This window comes from Chanodichthys erythropterus, chromosome 2 (genome assembly GCF_024489055.1).
Source record: "Chanodichthys erythropterus isolate Z2021 chromosome 2, ASM2448905v1, whole genome shotgun sequence".
Classification (NCBI taxonomy): Eukaryota; Metazoa; Chordata; class Actinopteri; order Cypriniformes; family Xenocyprididae; genus Chanodichthys; species Chanodichthys erythropterus.
In genome coordinates this window covers 36248222-36270887 of record NC_090222.1, presented here as the reverse complement: position 1 = coordinate 36270887, position 22666 = coordinate 36248222, and the positions used below count along the sequence as shown (strand labels likewise).

Genomic DNA, 22666 nt, shown 5'->3' with positions numbered 1-22666 from the left:
CCTGATTTTATACCATACACTGTGTATCCTCTGTGTACGAGAGTGCGCCCCTGCAGCCGGGTCCTGGTACTGTACCGGCGTCATCGAAAATTTGCATTTTTCACACAAGTGTAAGTATTGAGGCCTGTGACTGGTCAGATCGGTACTGGTAGGCGGGAAATCACGAAAACAAGATGGCGCCGACGGGCGGAGCCTAATTCTGCAGCTCCTATTGGTTGCATACGCAATGAACAACAGCGAGACAAGATGGCGCCGGTGGGCGGAGCTTCATTCAGCTTCAGCTTCAGCATAGGTCTGTATAACAAGCGAGTTAATGCAAAATACTAATTATTTAAGTGTTATTGCCTATAATTTTTTATTTGTGAATTAAATATATGAATAAATAGTGATCCTCGATTAAAAATATCCCTTAAATGTCATGTAATAAAGTATAAAAATAACTTGAATGCTGTTTACTCAGTATTTATACAGTTTATTTAGCTCGTTAGCATATGCTATTCATGTAAACACAACCACACATTAACTCGTGCGCTCACATCACATATATTTATTATTATTATTTTAATCCCGCGTATATTATATTAAGTATGGTTTATAATAAGAGTCTTCGCGTTCATTTCCTGTTTGGGCCGGATAGAAGCTGCACCTGAGAAGACATCTGAGCACCTGATGGAGGCTACTATTATTTTAAAGGTAAGTTGTTCTGCTTTTTAAATGCTTGTGGGTCCGTTTGGCTTGTTTGTTCATGTTTTGTAAGCTCTTTGCAGCTCGTTTTACAGTTATAAAACAGCTAGCTCGCGATGCTAACGGCGCTAGCGAGATTGTGATTGTGTTTAAAGACTGTCAGGAGGGAATCAGCGATGCTTGTCATTTAAAGCTGGTTTTCGATTAAACTATAATTGTAACTGCATCATTTTCTGATCGCATGCAATAACCTAGCCAAGCCATCATAATAAGGCGTTGTCATGACTACAGTCTGAAGGGGACGGCATTTCACCCAGTACAGTATCCTCACATACCAGCCTACTGTAAATATTACTACAGTTCTGCTTGATTTAAAGACATTAAGAAACAAAGATTTACTGGCTATGATAAGATGTATCAGAACTGTCAGTCTTATTCAGTCAAATTAATACTGTCAGTATTATTGTCTATAATTTATCAATTGTGAAAATTTATGAAGGAATATTGATCCTCAATTATACATAATTCTTAAATATCATACAATAAAGTATGAAAATAACTTGCTGTTTACTATAATTTATCTTTTGACGTTTATACTAAAAACAGAAGATGACAGAAGACACATCAGATCATGCTGAAGTGAAACAGTGATGGAGAAAGCCCAATCTCAGGAGGAAGACATACAGTATTCACAAAGATTCATCAGTGATTTCACCTGTGTCAGGTATATTATATGTTATTTACAGTCATGATTTTACTTGCTTTATTATTAAAGGTTAAATGTTACTCAGGGAAATAGGGCTACACAATATTGCAGAAAAACTGACATTGCAATATTTAGTTTTTCTGCAATTTATATATTGCGATATGAAAACAATTCCACCAGATTTGAATTGAATAGCACTATTTGAAAATAATTAATCATTCTAGGATGATTGGGATCATTTTGTAGGGTAGTGCATCTGCTTAGAGAATAATAAACGAATTACAAGCTTAGATAAACACAATAAAAATAAGATACAAATTAAAATAAGCAGTGCTTTATGTTTTTCAGGTTAATCTAACTGTATTGAGGTACACACATTGAGGAAAGCATGTATGGGTCCAATATTATATGCATCCGTTTTCTTAATTGTTTACAACACAGAACCAACTGTTTTCGCTGAGAGTGTTTGTTCAAGCTCAAAGATAAGAGAAAGAGAACTGAACTCTGTGTTCACGTGCTATCTGTCTGTCAGAAAACAGCGCGAGTTCCAGTCATAGTGCGTTTGATGTTTAAATTGACAGGACTTAAAAACACAAGCAAATGACATTTGTAAAAGTCACATGCGCTCTTAACCGTGGGGCAGCTGGACCGTTCGGATCAACTACGATCCCTACACTTGACATTGCACATCCTGTGATGTGACTTTTGTGGATGCACACATCGGGATACAATGCTAAAACCATACATCGTGCAGCCGTAGTCCGTATGGATCGCAGATCAACTATGATCCCTATAGCCTACTTGACTTCATTTGTACTGCAATGTCACACCCACAGATAGGTATCAGTGACAAAACTATATATTGTGCAGCCCTACATGGCTTTATATATGCATTAGGGCTGCACGATATATCGCATGCTTTTGTCACGCGCATTTCTTCAGTAAAGCCGGTTCCCTGATTACCGCTAAATCACCATCACCTGCTTTCAAATGGAGCGCCATTTAATAGACAGAGCCGTAGATCACTGAAAAGCCACGCAATATCGCGTTCATTATCGAAGGCGATTCATCTGCGATATGAACGCGATATTGCGTAGCTTGTCAGTGATCTACGGCTCTGTCTATTAAATTTGAAAGCAGGTGATGGCGATTTAGCGGCAATCAGGGAACCGGCTTTACTGACGAAATGCGCGTGACAATCACATGCGATATATCGCCCAGCCCTAATATGCATCACATTACATGCATGTTCATGGCAGTATGTGAGGTTGTGTGTAGCTTTACACCTGTTTTATGAGGACACGTGTTTTATGAGGACATCATGCGAACATGTTCTTCATGTTTGACTTGACTGAAGAATCTCTGTGTGTTGTTAGATTGACACAAGCCTGGTCTATGAGGACACTCGTTTTACCGGGACTCTGGGGTGCACCCATATGGAAGATTGGGATTGATACTGATAACCCATAATTCACAGCTCACTGTAGCAAATGTCAATATTGAAAACTCATTATTGTGTTTGTTAGATTAGATATAATCATTTTAGAAGTAGGTAAAAAGAAGCACCCTCAGTTGAAATTGACTTTCAATGAGTAATACTGCAATGAATAATTGTTTTTTTTTATTTTGATTTGATTTTTATTTGCTTTTCTTTCTTATTTTCAGATGGTAACTGAGAAGAATCAGATTCAGAAGAATAAGACACAGCAACAATAAAGGTATCAAATAAAAGTAAAGTAATAATTGAGTTAGTCCTTAAAGGTGGTAAAGAGGATGTTTTGTTTTATACATTTTTGCAATATTACTTGAAACTGTGTTTACTAACTGATAAAAGACTATTTATTAGGTGCACTGAAAGTAATAATATTAATATACATAATCTGTGCACGAGGTAGGGCCTTAAAAACATCAGCCAATCGCGTAAACGGTTGGCCCTCTGGCTTGTCAATCACTGCCGTGACGTTCCTTGTGAGAGACGAGCGCGGCTGCGCTCCAGTAACTTTCCAAACTCCACAGGCGCCGCATGCAATGTTTTTGTCAGAACACAGGAGTAACAGCTGCAGATTATGAGTTACCTGCGGTGAGTCCGACATAATGAATCCACTAACACGACACAGCGAATGCCGGTGGTAAACACTCGTGATCTAATACTTGTGCAGGAGTTTTGGGAGGCGTTCCCGTGAAATGAGCTGTGAAGGAGGGGGCTGTTCTTACGCATGCGCTCATTTCAAAAACTCAGTAACAGTCTTTGGTTTCTCAGTCGACGAAAAGATCCTCTTTAGCACCTTTTAAAGAATAGAACAGATTTCAGTGTTTCTAAGAAGCAGATTGTTTGCCACAGTTATCAGTCACTGAATTATGATTGTGTGTGTGAAAAGTGAGTCATGATCACTTACTGTACAACTAGCACACCTCGTTTCACCACTATCACTCTCATACATACCCCTAACCTAACCCTAACCCTAACCCTAACCCTGAACTCAGGGCGCCATCCAAATGTATCTAGTTATCAGTGTCCCGTTAAAACTAGTGTCCTCATAGACCAGGCTTCTGTCAATCTAACAACACACTGAGATTCTTCAGTCAAGTCAAACATGAAGAACATGTTCTCATGATGTCCTCATAAAACACGTGTCCTCATAAAACAGGTGTAAAGCTACACACAACCTGACATACTGTGATGAACACACACACATAATGTAATGCATATATAAAGCCATGAACATTACCATGGGTTTTTAAATATTGAAATATTGATTTGAAATGGATCTATTATGTGATCTTGTATATGATCTTAAATCAATATTTCATGTGCACATATTTATTGATCGGAAGCTGTGAATGGTTGACACTGATCATCCTGTCCATGTTTAATTTGCATTAATTACTGTCTAACTGTACATTACCCCTTTGATATATTTCATATATACTGAAGGTTTGCAACTCTTAGTTGAAGTGATTGTATATAAAGCTTTATTTCTTATTTTCAGATAAGCCGTGAGACCCCGCTGTCATCAGTGACGATTGTGCTGCTCTTACTGTGGGCCTACACCAGGTAAGTGAGAGTTGTGCTGTAAGAGAATGAGCAAATGTAGCAGAGACTCTTGTGAGATCTAGGCTGTTAACATATTCAGACCAGTGTTTATGTCTAATTTGATGTTTGCAGACTCTCAGTGAGGTTGGACCCTCTGCTCTCAAAATGAACACTCTGTCCCAGTCAGAAGTCAGAGATGTACAGAAGGTATTGTTTTTCTTTTTGGAAATCAAATTAGGCATGTGCTGACAGGAAAATTTGGGCCAATTTTGATAACCAATAATTTTTTATATTTGAAAGGTGATAAATGATACATTGGCAGATAAATCTAAATCCAAATTCTAATATACTTTGAGAGCCTGATTACAAAAACAATAGACCGTGTCCCAAACACTTCAGCATAAATCAAACATATACAGTACAGCAGTCTAGTTTGATCCAGTATAAGATTCCTTTACTTTTACAATTATTTTGACACTACCATTCAAAAGTTTGGGGTCAGTAAGAATTTTTAATGTTTTAAAAGAAGTATCTTCTGCTCACCAAGTCTGCATTTATTTGATTAAAAATACAAACAAAAACAGTAATATTGTGAAATATTATTCCAATTTAAAACGGCTGTTTTCTTTGTCAGTATACAGTAAAGTGTAATTTATTCCTGTGATCAAAGCTGCATTTTCAGCATCATTACTCCAGTCTTCAATGTCACATGATCCTTCAGAAATCAATCTAATATGATGATGCGATGCTCAAGAAACATTTATTATTATTATCAATGTTGAAAACGGTTGTGTACAATTTTTTTTCAAAATTCTTCGATGAATAGAAAGTTCAAAAGAACAGCATTTATTTAAAATAGAATATTTTCTAACATTATAATTGTCTTTACTGCCACTTTTGATCAGTTTAACTTATCCTTGATGAATAAAAGTATTGATTAATTTTATTTCTATCCCCCAAAAATAAAATTAAAATTCTTACTGACCCCAAACTTTTGAACGGTAGTGTTTAATGTTACAAAAGATGTAGATTTCAGACAAATGCTGTTCTTTTGGACTTTCTATTCACCACAGCATCATAAAAAAAATGTAAATAACTGTTTTCAACATTAATAATAATCATAAATGTTTCTTGAGCAGCAAATCATCATATTAGAATGATTTCTGAAGGATCATGTGACACTGAAGACTGGAGTAACGATGCTGAAAATTCAGCTTTGATCACAGAAATAAATTACACTTTACTGTATATTGACATAGAAAACAACTGTTTTAATTTGGAATAATATTTCATAATATTACTGTTTTGTTTGTATTTTTAATCAAATAAATGCAGGCTAGGTGAGCAGAAGATACTTCTTTTAAAACATTAAAAAAAATCATACTGACCCCAAACTTTTGAACGGTAGTGTACATTCATATGGCCAATTTTCTTTATTTAAAAAAAGTGTCAACACTTTACAGTAAAGTTTATTGTTAGTATTAGTTAACATGAGCTAACAATGAATGGACAAATCCTGTCGAAGTTTTATTAATCTTAGCTAAGGTTAATCTCAACATTTCCCAAGACATTTTAGGATCCAGTGTTTTATCTGTTAACCTAAAATATGCGTGTTCATGTTAGTTCACAGTGCATTATTAACTCACATTTACAAGGGTTTTGCTCAGTTGATTCACGTTAGTTAATACAATAACAAATGAGACCTTATTGTAAAGTTGCAAAAAATATATATATTGCCTCACTACTACTACTACTAATAATAAATAAAATTAAATAAAAATGCAAACAAGTTATTGGTCAACATTACTTAGGCTACATAAAAAGAAACACAATACATGTGCTATGGATGAATAAAATGAAAGCCTGTTGGGAAATGATTTACTCAAACCATATTGTTGATGAAAATAAGAACAATACAAGTTGTAATGTTTTTGAAAAAAAAAAGTGTATATAAACATCTTTATTAAACATCTTTAGCATTACTGTTTCAAATAACACTGTTTTAGCATGAACCTGAAGAGCTGAATGAACACCCATAAACCAAAGCGCTTTGTTAGATGGTTTTCGCTCAACGGGATGCAACTTATATATGATAAAGTAGATATTTATACAAAAAAATTACAACTTATACCTGCACAAAATCATGCACAGATGTACATGAATTAAGTCACAAAGTGTTCTGGATACGCTCCCCACAACAACACACTAAAAAACGGCAACTAATCCAAAATAATTCACAGCGTTTTATTACAGTCGTGTTCTCATTATAATGTTATGTATATATGACAGTCCCAGCCATAGTTATTAACGTTATCCATTGCTGTTTGAGTGCGCATGCTGAAGAGATGATCACCGGTAGGCCTACAATGAAGCGCTTTCCTGCCGCGTTCATTAACTCAACCAAATGCATCCTATATGAGTTTAATCAGATATATACACAAAATAAAAAAATTCAACTTATAATTCCACAAAAGGCTGCGAATGCACAAGCAAACTGACTGTGCTAGTCATAAAGGTGTAACTCCGCAGATGTGCTCTTCGTGTAACAACGCTCGGATTTCACAGATTTGTGATTCACCGTAACTGTATCTTCCTTCAAGCAGTTCAATACTATCATGGAGAACAACGCACATCATATAATCCATTATTTATCAGTGTTAAAATATCGGCCTAGTTCGGACTGAGAATGATAACATTAAAATGAGCATTTATCGGCCAGTAAGATATGGTGGCTGATATATCATGAATCCCTGATTGGTTATGGCAGTATATTTATAGAGTTTTAACTATATGCATGATTTTAATGTTAACTTGTCACTGTTTTAAATGTGTAGGTCACTACTATAACGCATTAGTTTGATCACTATTAAAACGGAGTGGTTTAAAATGTACCATCATACCTGAAGACATTTGTGTTGAGCATGTGAACACAATAGCCAATCGGATGCGTTTGTTAGTCTGAGTTTTTGCTTAGCGCGAGTGCTGCATGTTGAATCCTTTCATTATAACCAACAAAGTATTGACACAATGCCAATAAAAGATGCACAACGTAGACAGACACACACACACAACTTCATTTATTATAACGGACGTTTCTGCAGAAGTACAGCTTTGTGTTTCTCGTGTTGTAATCGATAGCTTCAGTGGCTAATATGGCAGCGATCTTTGATTTCTGTAGGCCTATATAACACATTTGTTTATGCTGCTAACTACACATTGCATAGTTTCTGGATTGACAAATGTATTTATATGTGCAATTAAATCCAATTGATGCTGATAACCATAGCAATGGGTGGAACAAAATAATCTTGATGCTGTGTGTCAAATGATCTTTTTATTAAGTATTGGAGTGTAAATGTAAAAAAATAATAGACCTCCCACTTTTGCAATGTAATGTATTATTTTGTTCATTTGTTCAAACTGGCCACTCAGTGACTTTTTACTTTTAAATGTACAGATATTTAAATATAAAATTGTTCTAAGCTCTTTCTTTTGTCATCTGTCCTGACAGAATTAATTATTTCATTTGTGAATGAATAGGATATGTTAAATTCCAAACTTTTTCTTCGCATTTATTGTGGAAAACCCTGTAATGTAAAATAGTTTTCATTGTATGTTTTCAGTTGACAGTGATCAGTCAGTGTTAATCAGTGTTAAGTTTCTGTACTGCTTCATTTGGATCATCTCTGAATCCTTTGTCTGTAGTAGAATGTTTATTTTTCTTTCTTTACCTTGCTTTCAGGTGAGCCCTGAGAAGGACCAGTTATCAATGGACAATCAAGATGGTGTTAGACGGAGAAGGTAATAAAAAGAGCATTGCATCCTTTTAGAAAATGGTAGTCTAGTGAGAACTTTTTCACATAATCTTTGGGCCTGTTAACACCTGGTCATTTCATGTGTTTTTTTACTGATTTGTTCAAACAATTTCATTTACGATTGGCCACATAAATGTGTCTGTACAGAATCAGGGGCCATATTCACAAAACATCTTACGGCTAAAAGTAGCTCCTGACATGCCGATTTATGAGAAACTCTATAATCGGCGTGTCAGTCCTAATTTTTGCTCTTAAGAGTATTTCACAAAACATTTTAGTGCTAAAACTAGCTCCCAAATCTGTAAAAGGTTAGGAGTAGTCAAGAGGACTCCTAAATCACTAAGACCAAATCACAAACAATCCTAATGGCCGTTGATGCCAATCCGCCCAAAGACACTGAACACTATTGAGACAATAGCGATAGAGCCTTGGGTGCTGAACCTTTTCTTCATACATGTAATAAATATTTGGATTTATAGATTTGAATTTATGAAAAAATGCCAAAAATCTATAATAAATAAATAAATAAATAAATAAAGTCCAATTACCTGTAGCAGTTGTTTTCACAAATTCACACTTACAAATAATTGAATAGAGTAAAAAACCAAGTGTAATAAGTGTATTTGGCGTCCTGTTCAAGGCGGTCGAGGGATCAGAGTTTGAAAATTTAGCCCAAATCCATATTACTTCCTCATATCTCCACTGAGAGTAAGGAACGGGGTGGCGACGGGATGCAGAAAACGGTCGAGGAAACTATAGGTGAGATCGGCTCTAGTCAGTGTATATATACCTCCTCTCGAGCCAATTAGACTGCTTGAACACGCTCCTCCCAAATTTTGTTTATAAAACATCATTTGACGCTTGAATTCTGCAATCTCTCGAGACGCAGACATGTAAGAGGCTGACAATTAGCTGAACGTATACTAGTTTAATTGACCCTTCACCAGGAGTTTGATTGACAAACAATCTAACCAATTATAACGCTAAATCCACCATCCAACCAAAGCTGTCAGGAGTTTAAGATTAACCTCGGTGGACTTGGAAAAATGGTGTACTGATGTCTTTCTGTGTTTTAAACAACATTCCTTCTGATGTTCATTCATGTTTATTTGATGCTATAAATGAACTAGTAGGAAGAGATGATCGATTCACGAGCCGCTTGAGCGGAGGCGCTACAGCGATCTGTCTTCAATTCCCGTACTATACGCAGATTTAACAGTATTCACATCATTAAAAGCTACCGCTATGAGCTCCATTTTATTGATCATGAGCAGCATCAGCACTGGTCAAATCATTTATTCTCACATTTTTTTAATGAAGATGATTGTGTGTTGAGCGTTTTCGACTTTTTAAGTTTCATTTGAGGTATTTTGCACGTCAGCTTACTGAAGAGATACTCATCTGTTCATCTGCGCCAACGCATGCTGCAGTAATGCTGTCATATCTTTCTATAACATGCCTATAACACATTCTCACATGTTTATTATTTAGTATTTTTGGGAGGAGTAAAATGTATTATTGTATAAATGTATATACAGCTATGGAAAAAATTAAGAGACCACTTAACATTGATTTCTGAACTTGGAGTGGTCTCTTAATTTTTTCCATAGCTGTATTGTTTTAGACAACGTCCAAAGTGATTTGAGCGATCGGATTTAAATCCGTCTCGAATGCGTTTTGGAGGGCATTTACACCTGGTCTTTCTATTATTGCATAGCAATCCATTCAGAGAAAATGCATGAAGTGAACAGGTGTAAACAGGTTTAAAAAAAACGTTTAAACCAAATGAGCTGAAAATATTTTTATATGCCTCATAATAGTGCTGGGCGGTATGACCAAAAATTTATATCACAGTATTTTTCAAAATTATATCGGTTTCACAGTATATGACGGTGTGTGTGTGTCTATATATATCTAGATATATATATATATATCTATAATATATATATATATATATATATATATATATATATATATATGACTGGGCGTTAACCACATTTTCTACTGATTGAGAGAGGAAATACTGCAGTAGATTGACTAGAATGCCCTGTTTTACTGTCATGATGAGTGAATATTGTAGAAAAACACACGTAAGTTTAACACAGAAAGCAGTTAAATAAAGCAGTTACATTTTTTTACCATTCTTCTTTGAATTGTCAGTCTATTTCTGTGTTGCAGAATAACCCATCGTGTCATCGCGGTCGTGATCAGACGTACAGTTCAGTGTCCTTTGCATAACGTTACATTTCATTTGAAGAAGACGTGATGAAATATGTGCGAATACACGCTGCTGGCTCATGTTTAGAGCACTAGAGTATATGAAATAGGTCCATAAAAAACGTAAACAGGCTCGCTCCGGTCTATATAATATGATCCATGTGGAGAAAGTTGTTAATCTCATCACGGCGCTCCGCGCAGAAACCGCTCTATCTCGCGCGCTGGTTGAATTCTCAGCTGTAATCAAGGGCTGAATCCGAAATCGCCCCCTATAACCTCAAATAGGGCATTATTTGAGGCGACAGCCATTTGTAGTGGCGTCCGAAACCATAGTGGACGTTATTGAGTGCACTCGTTCAATCCCACAATGCACCACAATGAGTGTACAGCCGATGCACACACAACGGCTATCCGAATTCACTCATTCGTTTTCATTCATTCTTTCAAGTGAAACGGGACGCTCTCAAACAGTGACGGGCTGCGCCGCGTTCTGAACGTTGGTTAAGCGACACATACCGGTATTGCGGTATCATCAAAATTCATATCATAACAAAAATAAATACCGGTATTCGGTATGAACCGGTATACCACCCAGCACTACCTCAAAATAAGATAAATTTTGGTCTTTGTGTTTTGTTTCATTGCTTTGGCAAAGCATTTCAAACAAACTAAAATCAACAGCACAATGTGGCTTTGTGCCCTTATCAAATTGCAAAAGTAATTTTGATAATTATATTAAGACTGTAGTCCGTTGCGCTCCCCGTTTCAAAGTGGAGATCACACTTTGTTCACTCGATCATCTTGTGATTCGGTGTTTTCCATGTCTCAGTTCACAGGGAATGAATGTAGTGAACTCTATCTCAGCAGTTTAACATGCATTTGGGAACGCAACGAGCACCAGTTACACATTTCACATTCGCATTATTTACAAAATTTGTGTGGCCAGTTGTTTCAAGTATTTCACCTGATTTGTAATAAGATGCATTTATAAACCTGTTTTCACTGAAACAGCTTAAGCGAAGAAATGAAGATAGAAGTATTGTAATGTCGTATTGTAAAATAGTTTTTCATTTACAGTAGTAGTATATTTCTGTCTTGGCAATAATTCTAATAATAGTCATCTAAAAGTATTAGTTATTATTTTTATTATTTTTATTTTTATTTATTATTAAACAGCATAAAGTTTCATAAATTACTTTTGAAAACAGGTTAAACTGAAGATGTTCTTGTGTTTTAAAATTCTGTTTTTCTTCAAGATGAGATCAGTATGATGGATCCTAATGCCAGTGATCCTGATGAAAGCGTTTCTCAGGATGTTGTTCCTGCTGGAGCTGCGCAGGCGTCTCCAGTAATGCTGGTATGTGTTAACTAACAGGTTTATGTTTATTATTATTTTAACCCATTATTATTTTAGATTATTGTCATAAATACAATGCATAGATACAATTATATATTTATAGTTCAACTTAACATTTGTATTTTCACAAAAGAAAAATGGTTTTAAGCCAGTTATTTTTATCTATTGCTGTAGTGTGTCAGTAGGAAATATCAGTTTATATTTCCAAACATTCCTTTTGCCATTAATTGTAATAATTAATGAGCAATAATCAGTTATTATATACAGAGATTTTTGCACTTATATAGTGCAACTTTTCTATAAGAATATTATTGGAATCAGGGTTGCACCAACATTGTAAATCTGGTTGATACAAATGAGTTTATCATTTTTGTGTTGGTAAAAGACTTGGAGATTTTTAAAGGGTAGTTCACCCAAAAATGAAAATTTGATGTTTATCTGCTTACCCCCAGCACATCCAAGATGTAGGTGACTTTGTTTCTTCAGTCGAACACAAATGATGATTTTTAACTCCAACCATTGCCATCTGACAGCTGTATAATTGGTGTCAATGGGAGCACAATTTATGAGTCAAAAAACATGCACAGACAAATCCATATTAAACCCTGCGGCTCGTGACGACACATTGATGTCCTAAGACACGAAACTATCGGTTTGTGTGAGAAACCAAACAGTATTTATATCATTTCTTACCTCTAATACACCATGTCCAACTGCGTTCAGCACTCGGTTAGTGAGGTCTGATCGCGCTCTGACAGCGGCAGTGATGTCTCGAGCATATACTTCAATGAGTGCTAGACATTACTTCCACTGTTAGACCGCAATCAGACATCACTGGTGTATTAGAGGTAAAAAATGATATAAATACTGTTTGGTTTCTCGCACAAACCGATCTTTTCGTGTCTTAGGACATAAATGTGCCGTCACAAGCCACAGGGTTTCATTTGAATTTGTCTATGTATATGTTTTGACTCTTATGAATTGTTTCCATTGACACCCATTATACAGCTGACAGACGGCAACGGTTGGAGTTAAAAATCATCATTTGTGTTCGACTGAAGAAACAAAGTCACCTACATCTTGGATGCGCTGGGGGTAAGCAGATAAACATCACATTTTCATTTTGGGGTGAATTATCCCTTTAACAGGCTAATAACATTTAATCTCCAGAATAATATTTTGTGTCACTTGAAATTTTATTTTTAGATATCAGGTGTATAACCAGTTTTAAGTTCTAGGTATTTGAGAGTTAAATCTTAGTTTCCTGATCAGTATGTAACTGATTTCTTGCAGATGTTCAGAAGATGCCCATTTGGAAAACTGCTGAGTTTGTCAAGGTACCTGAGGTTTAAATTAGAGTACGACCATCATTGTAAGTACATGAGCTTTGATAGAGTAGGAGCTTAATAAAGTATGTATCTGTACAGAGAATGAGAGTTCGGCAGAAATTAAAAAACGGAAAGGAAAAGGACAAGACGGAAAGGACAAAAGGTTTGCTGGTCAGATGCTGAAGTTACAGCTGTAATTGATCATTTTAAGGCACATATGACCAAAGGAAAATTGTGGACAAAACACAAGAGATTTTGTAAGAAATCAAGGAATTAGCTTGAAAAAAAAAGCACAAAATAAGTGATGTTGCATTGTGTCTCATTTGATGCTGTTGTATAAGGATTATTATTTTAGTTGTTGGTTATGTTAGTTTCATTCTAGAGCATGAATATACTAAGACTTCACTCTGTAAATCTCTAAAGTTTAACTGTTCTTTAAAGCAGTAGTTTGTCACAAAAACATGACAATTTAATATTCAACATTATTATTGATCTGACTGCATTGACACTATTGTATGAGAACTGAACTGAGCTGGACGATGACATGACTGTTGTCTCCAGAGCTGCTGCTGCTGCTGTATAGATGAAGTGAACTAAATTAATAACTGATGAGTTTTACAACGTAATTGAATCAACACTGAACTGACTCTGGCTGAACAATGACACAATACTCTTCTGCTGTACAGCCCAAACAATCTTTGTTGAACAATGTTCCTGTTATGAGGGCTGCTTTGAAACAATATGTAGTTTAAAAAGCGCTTTATAAATAAAGGTGACTTGACTTGACTCAACAATTCTGTTCACATTTTTTCAAAGTTTTGAATGGTTGCCATTTCAATATGTCAAAACATTAATATTGCTGTATGCTTTCTGATTACACAGATTACACAGTTGTCCATGTGTTATTGACCTAGTTTTTTAGTTGTGGATTTCATTTTCCCCTTAAAATGCCATTCCATGATGGTATTACATGGTTAAAACCGGAAAAACTCAATGTTTATGTTGTTATTTTAAGTCATAATTAAAGTACTTCTAATACACACTGGTCCCTGTAATGTTGGAGTGTGTCAGGTGTGTATTGTATTGAGGAACCGGTACTCATTAATCACCTCAGTCTTGCTAATACACCATATCGTCAGGTTTGTGTGTTGTGTGTGGTCATGTACCATTAAACACACTGGTCCCTGTAATGTTGGAGTGTGTCAGTTGTGTATTGTGTTTAAGATCAGGTACTCATTAATCACCTCAGTCTTGCTAATACACCATATCGTCAGGTTTGTGTGTGTGTGTGGTCATGTACCTGTAAAACACACTAGTCCTTGTAATCCAGAGAAATGACATGTTTTGTGTATTGTACAATAGGTGTCCTCATAAATCAGGTTGTACCCAAAAATCACAATTATGTCATAGGCGGGAACATTTTTGGATGGGCGGGAATGTCCTTGTATACCACTGATATGTCATGTTGTCATATTTTCCGTTCTGTTGTGTGTAAAGAAACTTTAAAGCCAGATGTGTGATCTGCAGATCAAAACAAAATTTTTGATAGTTTTATCATCACTGTAGGGCATCGGGAAAGGTGTGTCCCCCTAAACCACAATCCTACTGGTTTGAGCATCAAAGTCCTCGTAAACCACAAAAACCAGTATGTGTGTGTGTGTGTGTGTGTGTGTGTGTGTGTGTGTGTGTGTGTGTGTGTGTGTGTGTGTGTGTGTGTGTGTGTGTGTGTGTGAAATTTAAAATCTAAACAAGCTGTGTTCCAAATTTTAAGGTTGACATCTCAAAAAATGAGCTTTCAGTAAGATTTTATTTGGCCGCAGTACAAAACATTTCCACTAGATGAAATTCATTTCCCATTCATTTCCAAAACACTAATTTTTGACTGCAAGGAGCACAAGAGTGACTATTTTTTTTTCCATTTTCCATTTTGGAATCATGTCCATGATTTGTCTGTGTGTCTGTGTGCAGCAAGTGCCAAAACCTTTACCAACTTTCATACCATTCTGATGAAGTAAAAATTTCTAAAAAAAAAAAGGTAAAATTCTTTGGTCATTTTTGACCACCAGATGGTTAAACATTTAAAAAAAATACCAGCTTCACATGGCTGCTTTCCATAACCATACAAAAACACATTGTGGTAGTCAACATTATGCCGCAAACACTGTCAACAAAACTCAACTTGAACCCAGAACTTTCCTTTAAAATATAAAAGAATGTGTTCAGATCTGCGCTAATGACATCACGCAGATAACAGACACAGGTCTCCTTCATTTGGCTGCTTAATAAACCCTCCCACAGTTAGATCATTTAACTGAAGCACTGAAGTATCACCGCTGCAGAGCATCTTTCTTGCGTGTCCCTCGCAAAATTATTTATTCATGTCAGTGTTGTTGTTTCAAGGCGACGAGCCATTAAATTGCACCATTCTCAGAGGAAAACCGTTACAGATTTCACTTCATTCACTTCAGGGGAAGAAAACAAGGAAAAACACAAGTAATCGCTTAAGATTTAATGATATGCTACCTTGTGACATTATTGCACGATCAGCATGAAAGCAGCTTCACCGTCTTGGTGAGCAGATTAACTTCAATGAAGAAAAAAATACAGTCTCTCAAAATATCCGTCCCACACATTCAAATGAAAAAACCTTTCTAAAGGCTTCAGATGGCGCAGGGTGTCTAAAAACAGCCAACTGGCAGCATGATGAAAAGATAATAATGCAAAATGAGCGGTGGGCCGGATGAGACATCACAACTTCAAACACACTCACAGAGACGCCAAGAACATCCACACTGAGATATATGAGACGACAATGCTCTAGTGCCTACACTGTAAAAAAAAAAAAAACAACGGCTTACAAGAAAATACTTCAAAAATTCATGTTAATTCAATGTGTCACTTGCCGTTTCTTTGTAATTATGAAATTTACTAGCAATTTCTGAGTGAAAATTGCTTCTACAACAAGTTTGTGTCAGTGTAGAAAGACAGCATCCTCATGAGTGAGTGATTTGAAAAGCTCTACATGCTACACCTCCATGTGTCATACGTGCAGAGCTCCTGATGAAGTGCATGTGAGACTCGACTCACAACTGATTTAAATATTCTGATGACATGCATAATATGACATGATACTCACATATGCATATAAATAAAAGTCCATTTTTGATTAGACTATTTTAATTGCTATATAATTATATATATATTAATTATATTATATATTATTTTTCATTTTAAAATATTTTTTTTAATTTAATTTTTTTATTTAATTAACTTATAAATTATTTAAATATGTTGATAACATGCATATGACATCATAGTCATATGCAAATAAATAAGTCAATTTTTGATTAGACTATTTTAATTGCTATAATTATATATTATATTATATTATTTATAATTATATTTCTATATTATATTATATGTATTTTATTTTTCATTTTAATTTTTTTAATTAAATTTAATTTTCATAATTAATTTAAATATGTTGATGACATGACATGCATGACATTAGTCACATATGCATATAAATAAAAGTCAATTTTTGATTAGACTATTTTAATTGCTATTTAATTATGTATTATATTATTTATATTTTATATTATATTTATATATTATATTATATTATAATGTATTTTATTATTTATTTTAATATTATTTATTTCTCATTATAATTTTTTAATTAACTTATAATTGATTTAAACATGTTCATGACATGCATAATGACAGTCACATATGCATATAAATAATAGTCCATTTTTATTAGACTATTTTAATTGCTATATAATTATATATATTATATTATATTATATTATATTATATTATATTATATTATATATTATATTATATTATATATTATTTTTCATTTTAAAATTATTTTTTTCATTTAAATTTTTTTATTTAATTAACTTATAAATTATTTAAATATGTTGATGACATGCATAATATGACATTATAGTCAAATGCATATAAATAAGTCAATTTTTGATTAGACTATTTTAATTGCTATAATTATATATTATATTATATTATTTATAATTATATTTCTATATTATATTATATGTATTTTATTTTTCATTTTAATTTTTTTAATTAAATTTAATTTTCATAATTAATTTAAATATGTTGATGACATGCGTAATATGTCATTATAGTCATATATGCATAAATACAATTTTTGATTAGACTATTTTAATTGCTATATATTTATATATTATTAAAAATTCTTTATTTTTCATTTTAAATTTTTATTATTGAATTAATAGCTTTTCATTATATATATATATATATATATATATATATATATATATATATATATATATATATATATATATATATATATATATATATATTAGTACAAGATTATCCTATTCAAATCAATGTTATACACGAGTTGGGTCAAAAGTAATCTAAAAGTAATCAAAAGTAGTCTGACTATATTGCCGTAAATGTGTAATGTAATGGATTTCATTACTAACTACAATTTTTGTCATGTAATTTGGAATCAGTAACCAACTACAATTTGCAACTTGTAAGTAATCTATCCAGCACTGTATGTTGTATGTGAATAATAATTTATTTAAATTGTAAAAAGTATTTATACACTATGCCTTAACTTTATGAGAAAATATAATTTCTTTTCATTAGGGGGTGAAATGTGACCTGGCTGATTTTGTGAGATTCACCCGCATGTACAAACCACTTCAATAAATAATGGCCTCCTCTGTGAATGATGCAAAAGAAGTTGTCTTTGCAGCAGCATCATTAACTCGATTTTGGAACGGGGCCCATATGAATTACTCCTGTGCAAAGACACAATCATCAGCCCATCAATGCTGCGTTTAGTGTCCTTTAACAGAACAGATGAATGCAGCTCAACCATGAGACACATGACTGGTGAAGTCAGCGTATTTAGGATATAAAAGCCCCTAGGCAGCATCTTTAACCACTGCAACAGAACAGCCTTTATGACACAGACAGAAGACAATCAAAATCTGAAATCAAGCCACAAAGGGACCAGCTTAGTGCCCTAAATAGTGCTCAACGGTCTCTCTTTAACTGCTGACATACAATAAGCCATAAAAGTAGCATTGCTCAAATCATTTGGTCTCATATTGAAATATGACACATCTGATGATCAAAAGATTGAAGCCTCATCTTCTGTTGTCTAAGAGACCAAATATCTCTCTATGCATCATATTTTAGCTCGATTACATGAAAAATGTTGCATTACTTCTGTTTATGATTTTCAGATGCTCTGATTGCACAAACTGCAGAAGCATTTCATTTATCTATCTGGAGTTGTTTTAATGTGTTTTCAAACTGACTCCAAACAGAAGCAAAATTATGAGAACAGTCAAACATATGCATGATTTATTATAAACCAAAAGCTTCAATAATATCTGTCAACGAGGTTGAGATGAAATCATATTTCTGAAGGGGAAATATGTGACCCTGGACCACAAAACCAGTCATAAGTCGCACGGGTATGTTTGTAGCAATAGCCAACAATACTTTGTATGGGTCAAAATGATTGATTTTTCTTTTATGCCAAAAATCATGAGGTTATTAAGTAAAGATCATGTTCCATGAAGATGTTTTGTAAATTTCCAACTGTAAATATATAAAAAATGTAATCTTATAAGTAATATGCATTGCTAAGGACTTCATTTGGACACCTTTAAAGGTGATTTTCTCAATATTTTGATTTTTTTTTTTCAAATACTGTCCTCTCATAATAAATCACATCAATGGAAAGCTCATTTATTCAGCTTTTAGTTGATGTATAAATCTCAATTTCAAAAAATTGACCCTTTTTAGTGGTCCAGGGTCATATATTAAATATAAATAACAGAACACTGATGTTAAGCAAAAGTCTCCATTTGATCTGCTGAGATATTAATGAGATCTTATGATTTTCCTGCACAATCCCAAATCAAAGAGCTTTACAGATGTAAGTTTAGAGGATTTCAGACACTGATAATGAAGCACAATGCAGGAAAGCCATGAAAAGTGTTCATGAGATGGCTCTGATCGATCACACACATTGATCACATGTGAACCTCTGGCAGAAGAACACAAACAATCAGATACTGATGCATCTGCAGATTAAAAGTCACATTCACAACAACAGACTCTCTTCTGCATCATATTCTATTCAATTCTATTCTCCATTCTATTCTGCTGGTTTGTGAAGAGCTCAGCCGCCTCATGAACAATCATGCAACATCTGCATGCAAACAGTTGTTTCGTTTGCGTTTCATTTACTGTTCGCTTGATGCATAAAAAAGATCATTTACAGAGAAAACAAACTTTCCACGGACTGTCCTGCAGAAATAACGTGCTCGTGCACAATAACAGCGTGTATTTCGCCTGTGATGATGGACACTCACCGATGCGACTGAAGCTCTCCGATAAAGTTCTTCTTAATTTCTTCATCTTGCCGATTTTTTCGGCAGGTTGAGCCGCTGGCATTAAATCACACATGAGTTTGAAATCAGGGAGTAAATGAGACGCGTAGATTATAACTGTTGTGTTCAAACACTGTCCTTCTATATTAAATATGCATTTCCAAAGACTTATGACTACATATCTGGAGAGTGGAGACAATGTAATCCGCGATAATGTGACCGGGGAACTTCAAGATAACGTCTCTAATCGCCGCGGTTTTCCTCTGGAAATGTGGATGTCATTTTTGGGATTCTCTCCTTTTGCTTGGCGAGAGTGCGGATAAAACCCTGAGTTGGCCCCGCCCCCGCGGGGCAGCTATTGGTCGTCGAATGGACGTCTCGTCTTTCACTGGCTGCATTAACTGTCCATCATCGGTAGAGCTCCGCCTTGCCTTATAATAAGAGCCAGGCGTGCTCAGGACATTTGCATTTGCAGTTTTTAAACTGCTTTTAAGGACCCAAATAGTCCGTGCATTACGCAACTCATAATTTCAAATAGGAAAAGATAAGAGTGATTAAATAAATTAACTCATTTGTTTTTCATTATGCGTTTTATAATCAAGTTCTCTTTATTGTTGTTTTAATATTGTCATTTGGTAGGCTACTATAATTACTGCATCAAATTCCATAACATTTGTGACCACAAAACCAGTCATAAGGGTCAATTTTTTTGAAATCGAGATTTCTGAAAGCTGAATAAATTAGCTTTCGATAGATGAATAGTTTGTTAGGATAGGACAATATTTGGCTGAGAAATTCTGGAACCTGAGGGTGCAAAAAAATAAAAAATATTGAGAAAATCGCCTTTAAAGTTGTCCAAATGAAGTACTTAGCAATGCATATATTTTTTTCATATATTTACGATTGGAAATTTACAAAATATCTTCATGGAACATGGTCTTTACCTAATAAGGATTAGTCCACTTTCAAATAAAATTTTCCTGATAATTTACTCAATTAAGGTTTTTGATGAAAACATTCTAGGATTTTTCTCCATATAGTGGACTTCAATGGAGCCCAAACGGTTGAAGGTCAAAATTACAGTTTCAGTGCAGCTTCAAAGCGTTCTACATGATCCCAGACAAGAAATTAGGGTCTTATCAAGAGAAATCATCACTCATTTTCTAAAATTTTTTTAAAAATGCTCATCTTGAACATAAATGCTCATCTTGAACTAACTCTCTTCTTCTTCTCTATTTGAATTCCAGCAGTGTAGACGCTGCTAAGTGCATTACTGCCCTCCACAGGTCAAAGTTTGAACTAATTGTTATATACTTGCACTGGCATATTGCATATGACAATTTAGTTCAAACTTTGAAGTTAACAGTGTCTACACTGCTGGAATTCTAATAGAGAAGAAGAAGAGAGCTAGTTTAAGATGAGCATTTATGGTTAAAACGTATATCATTTTTAATTTTTTTTAGAAAATGAGTGATGATTTCTCTAGATAAGACCTTTATTTCTTGTCTGGGATCGCGTAGAATGCTTTGAAGCTGCACAGTATCATCATATGACAACATTACTGTACTATAGTGAATTATTACATTTTAAAAAATAAAATAAAAATACTTTACGGGTTAGGCAACTTTCCAGATTTAAAGAAAATTTGTCACAATAATAATAAAAATTGTCATGATAATAAAAAAAAAAGCTTCAATTTCATTATTCCACATAAAACTTTTGATTTTGAAGTGAAAAATGAGCAGTGCATGGGTGAATGTGTCACTGATTGTGTCTGTTATAACTATAGGATTAGAGAAAGTCTCTTTCTGATCCGAATGGAAATGCAGTGGGAATGTGGGAGGTTGAGATTCCACAGGACAGTCGTGTCTAATATAAACATTCCTTAATCAAGTTCACCGTCAAAGCAATCACACGCCTTGTCTTGCTGATTTCTGCTGCACAACGAGATTCTGATGAACTCATCACAAACCTGTTAGTCAAACACAGTTCATAACCCTTTTTACTTCCTCAATCTGACGTATTTGCGAGTAAAACTAGACTTCATCCACGAGGAAGTGATTGGATTGTTTAAAGTGTCTCTACATCACATGTGTGTAAAAGTCAGCATTCTCCAGCATAATTTTCCTTGGAATAACGTGCACTGATGAATTATGCAGGAACATTTTAAGAAAGTAAATAGGGTCAGTGTTGATTTCATGTTCACTTAAATCTTTCATGCAACTGCAGCGCTCGACTCGTTCTGTTCAGCATCTTTAAAATGCAGCTGACGAGCGAGATCTACACAGCAAATTCCCAAGGATGAGCTTTGCAGAGTCTGCCCAAACATTTGCATTTCCCTGCTGGATTTTGTTCCTTTGCAGTCTAATGAATGTAGCGGGCACACATTTCACTGTTATTCTAATTACGGCACAGAATGAACTGCATAACTAATGTGTTTGTCGATTGTTAACGCTGCACTGTAGAACAGGTGGCATGAAATAAAATTGCCTGGAGAAGAACGATTTTCCTATCAGCGTTTAAATGAATTGAGTTATTAAAAATAGTGAAAAAGAATCATCTTCTAATGTCTGTTTATGTTGCAGCCCATGCTTTAGTATGGAAAGCAGCAGCCGTTCTGACTGATGGAACGAGTAGGACATGAAACTACTTCCTCCAGGCAGTGAAAGGGAACATCGCCAGATGCGATGTGAATTTCATTTAACTCAAACTAATCGTCAGTCCACACAGATTCCATGATTTAAACCAAACAAGCACTAGTATTTCTTTAAAGGTGACCCATAATGCCCCTTTTACAAGATGTAATATAAGTTTCTGGTGTCTCCAGAATGTGTCTGTGAAGTTTCAGCTCAAAATACCCCACAGATCATTTATTATAGCTTGTCAAATTTGCCTCTATTTGGGTGTGAGCAAAAACACACCGTTTTTGTGTGTGTCCCTTTAAATGCAAATGAACTGCTGCTCCCGCCCCCTTTCCAGAAGAGGGCGGAGCTTTAACAGCTCAACAACAACAAAGCTGGAGAATCTCACGCAGGCAAAATTAGGATTGTCAGTAACGGTGTTCAGCCTTACATTGTTCAAACCGGAGTCGACACTGATGGAGAGACTCAGGAAGAAG

At 34.7% G+C, this 22666-nt stretch overlaps 1 protein-coding gene across 2 annotated transcripts in view; it reads right to left on the bottom strand.

The window, feature by feature from the left end:
- cdk14 (cyclin dependent kinase 14) overlaps window positions 1–19823 on the bottom strand; it is a 223299-nt gene extending 203476 nt beyond the window's left edge. For both annotated transcript variants that reach the window (XM_067411200.1, XM_067411208.1), the window contains exon 1: window positions 19531–19823. In XM_067411200.1, coding sequence (XP_067267301.1) covers window positions 19531–19624 — 94 coding nt within the window. In that variant the 5' untranslated portion in view covers window positions 19625–19823. The remainder of the gene's footprint in view (window positions 1–19530) is intronic.
- Window positions 19824–22666: the final 2843 nt, after the last annotated feature.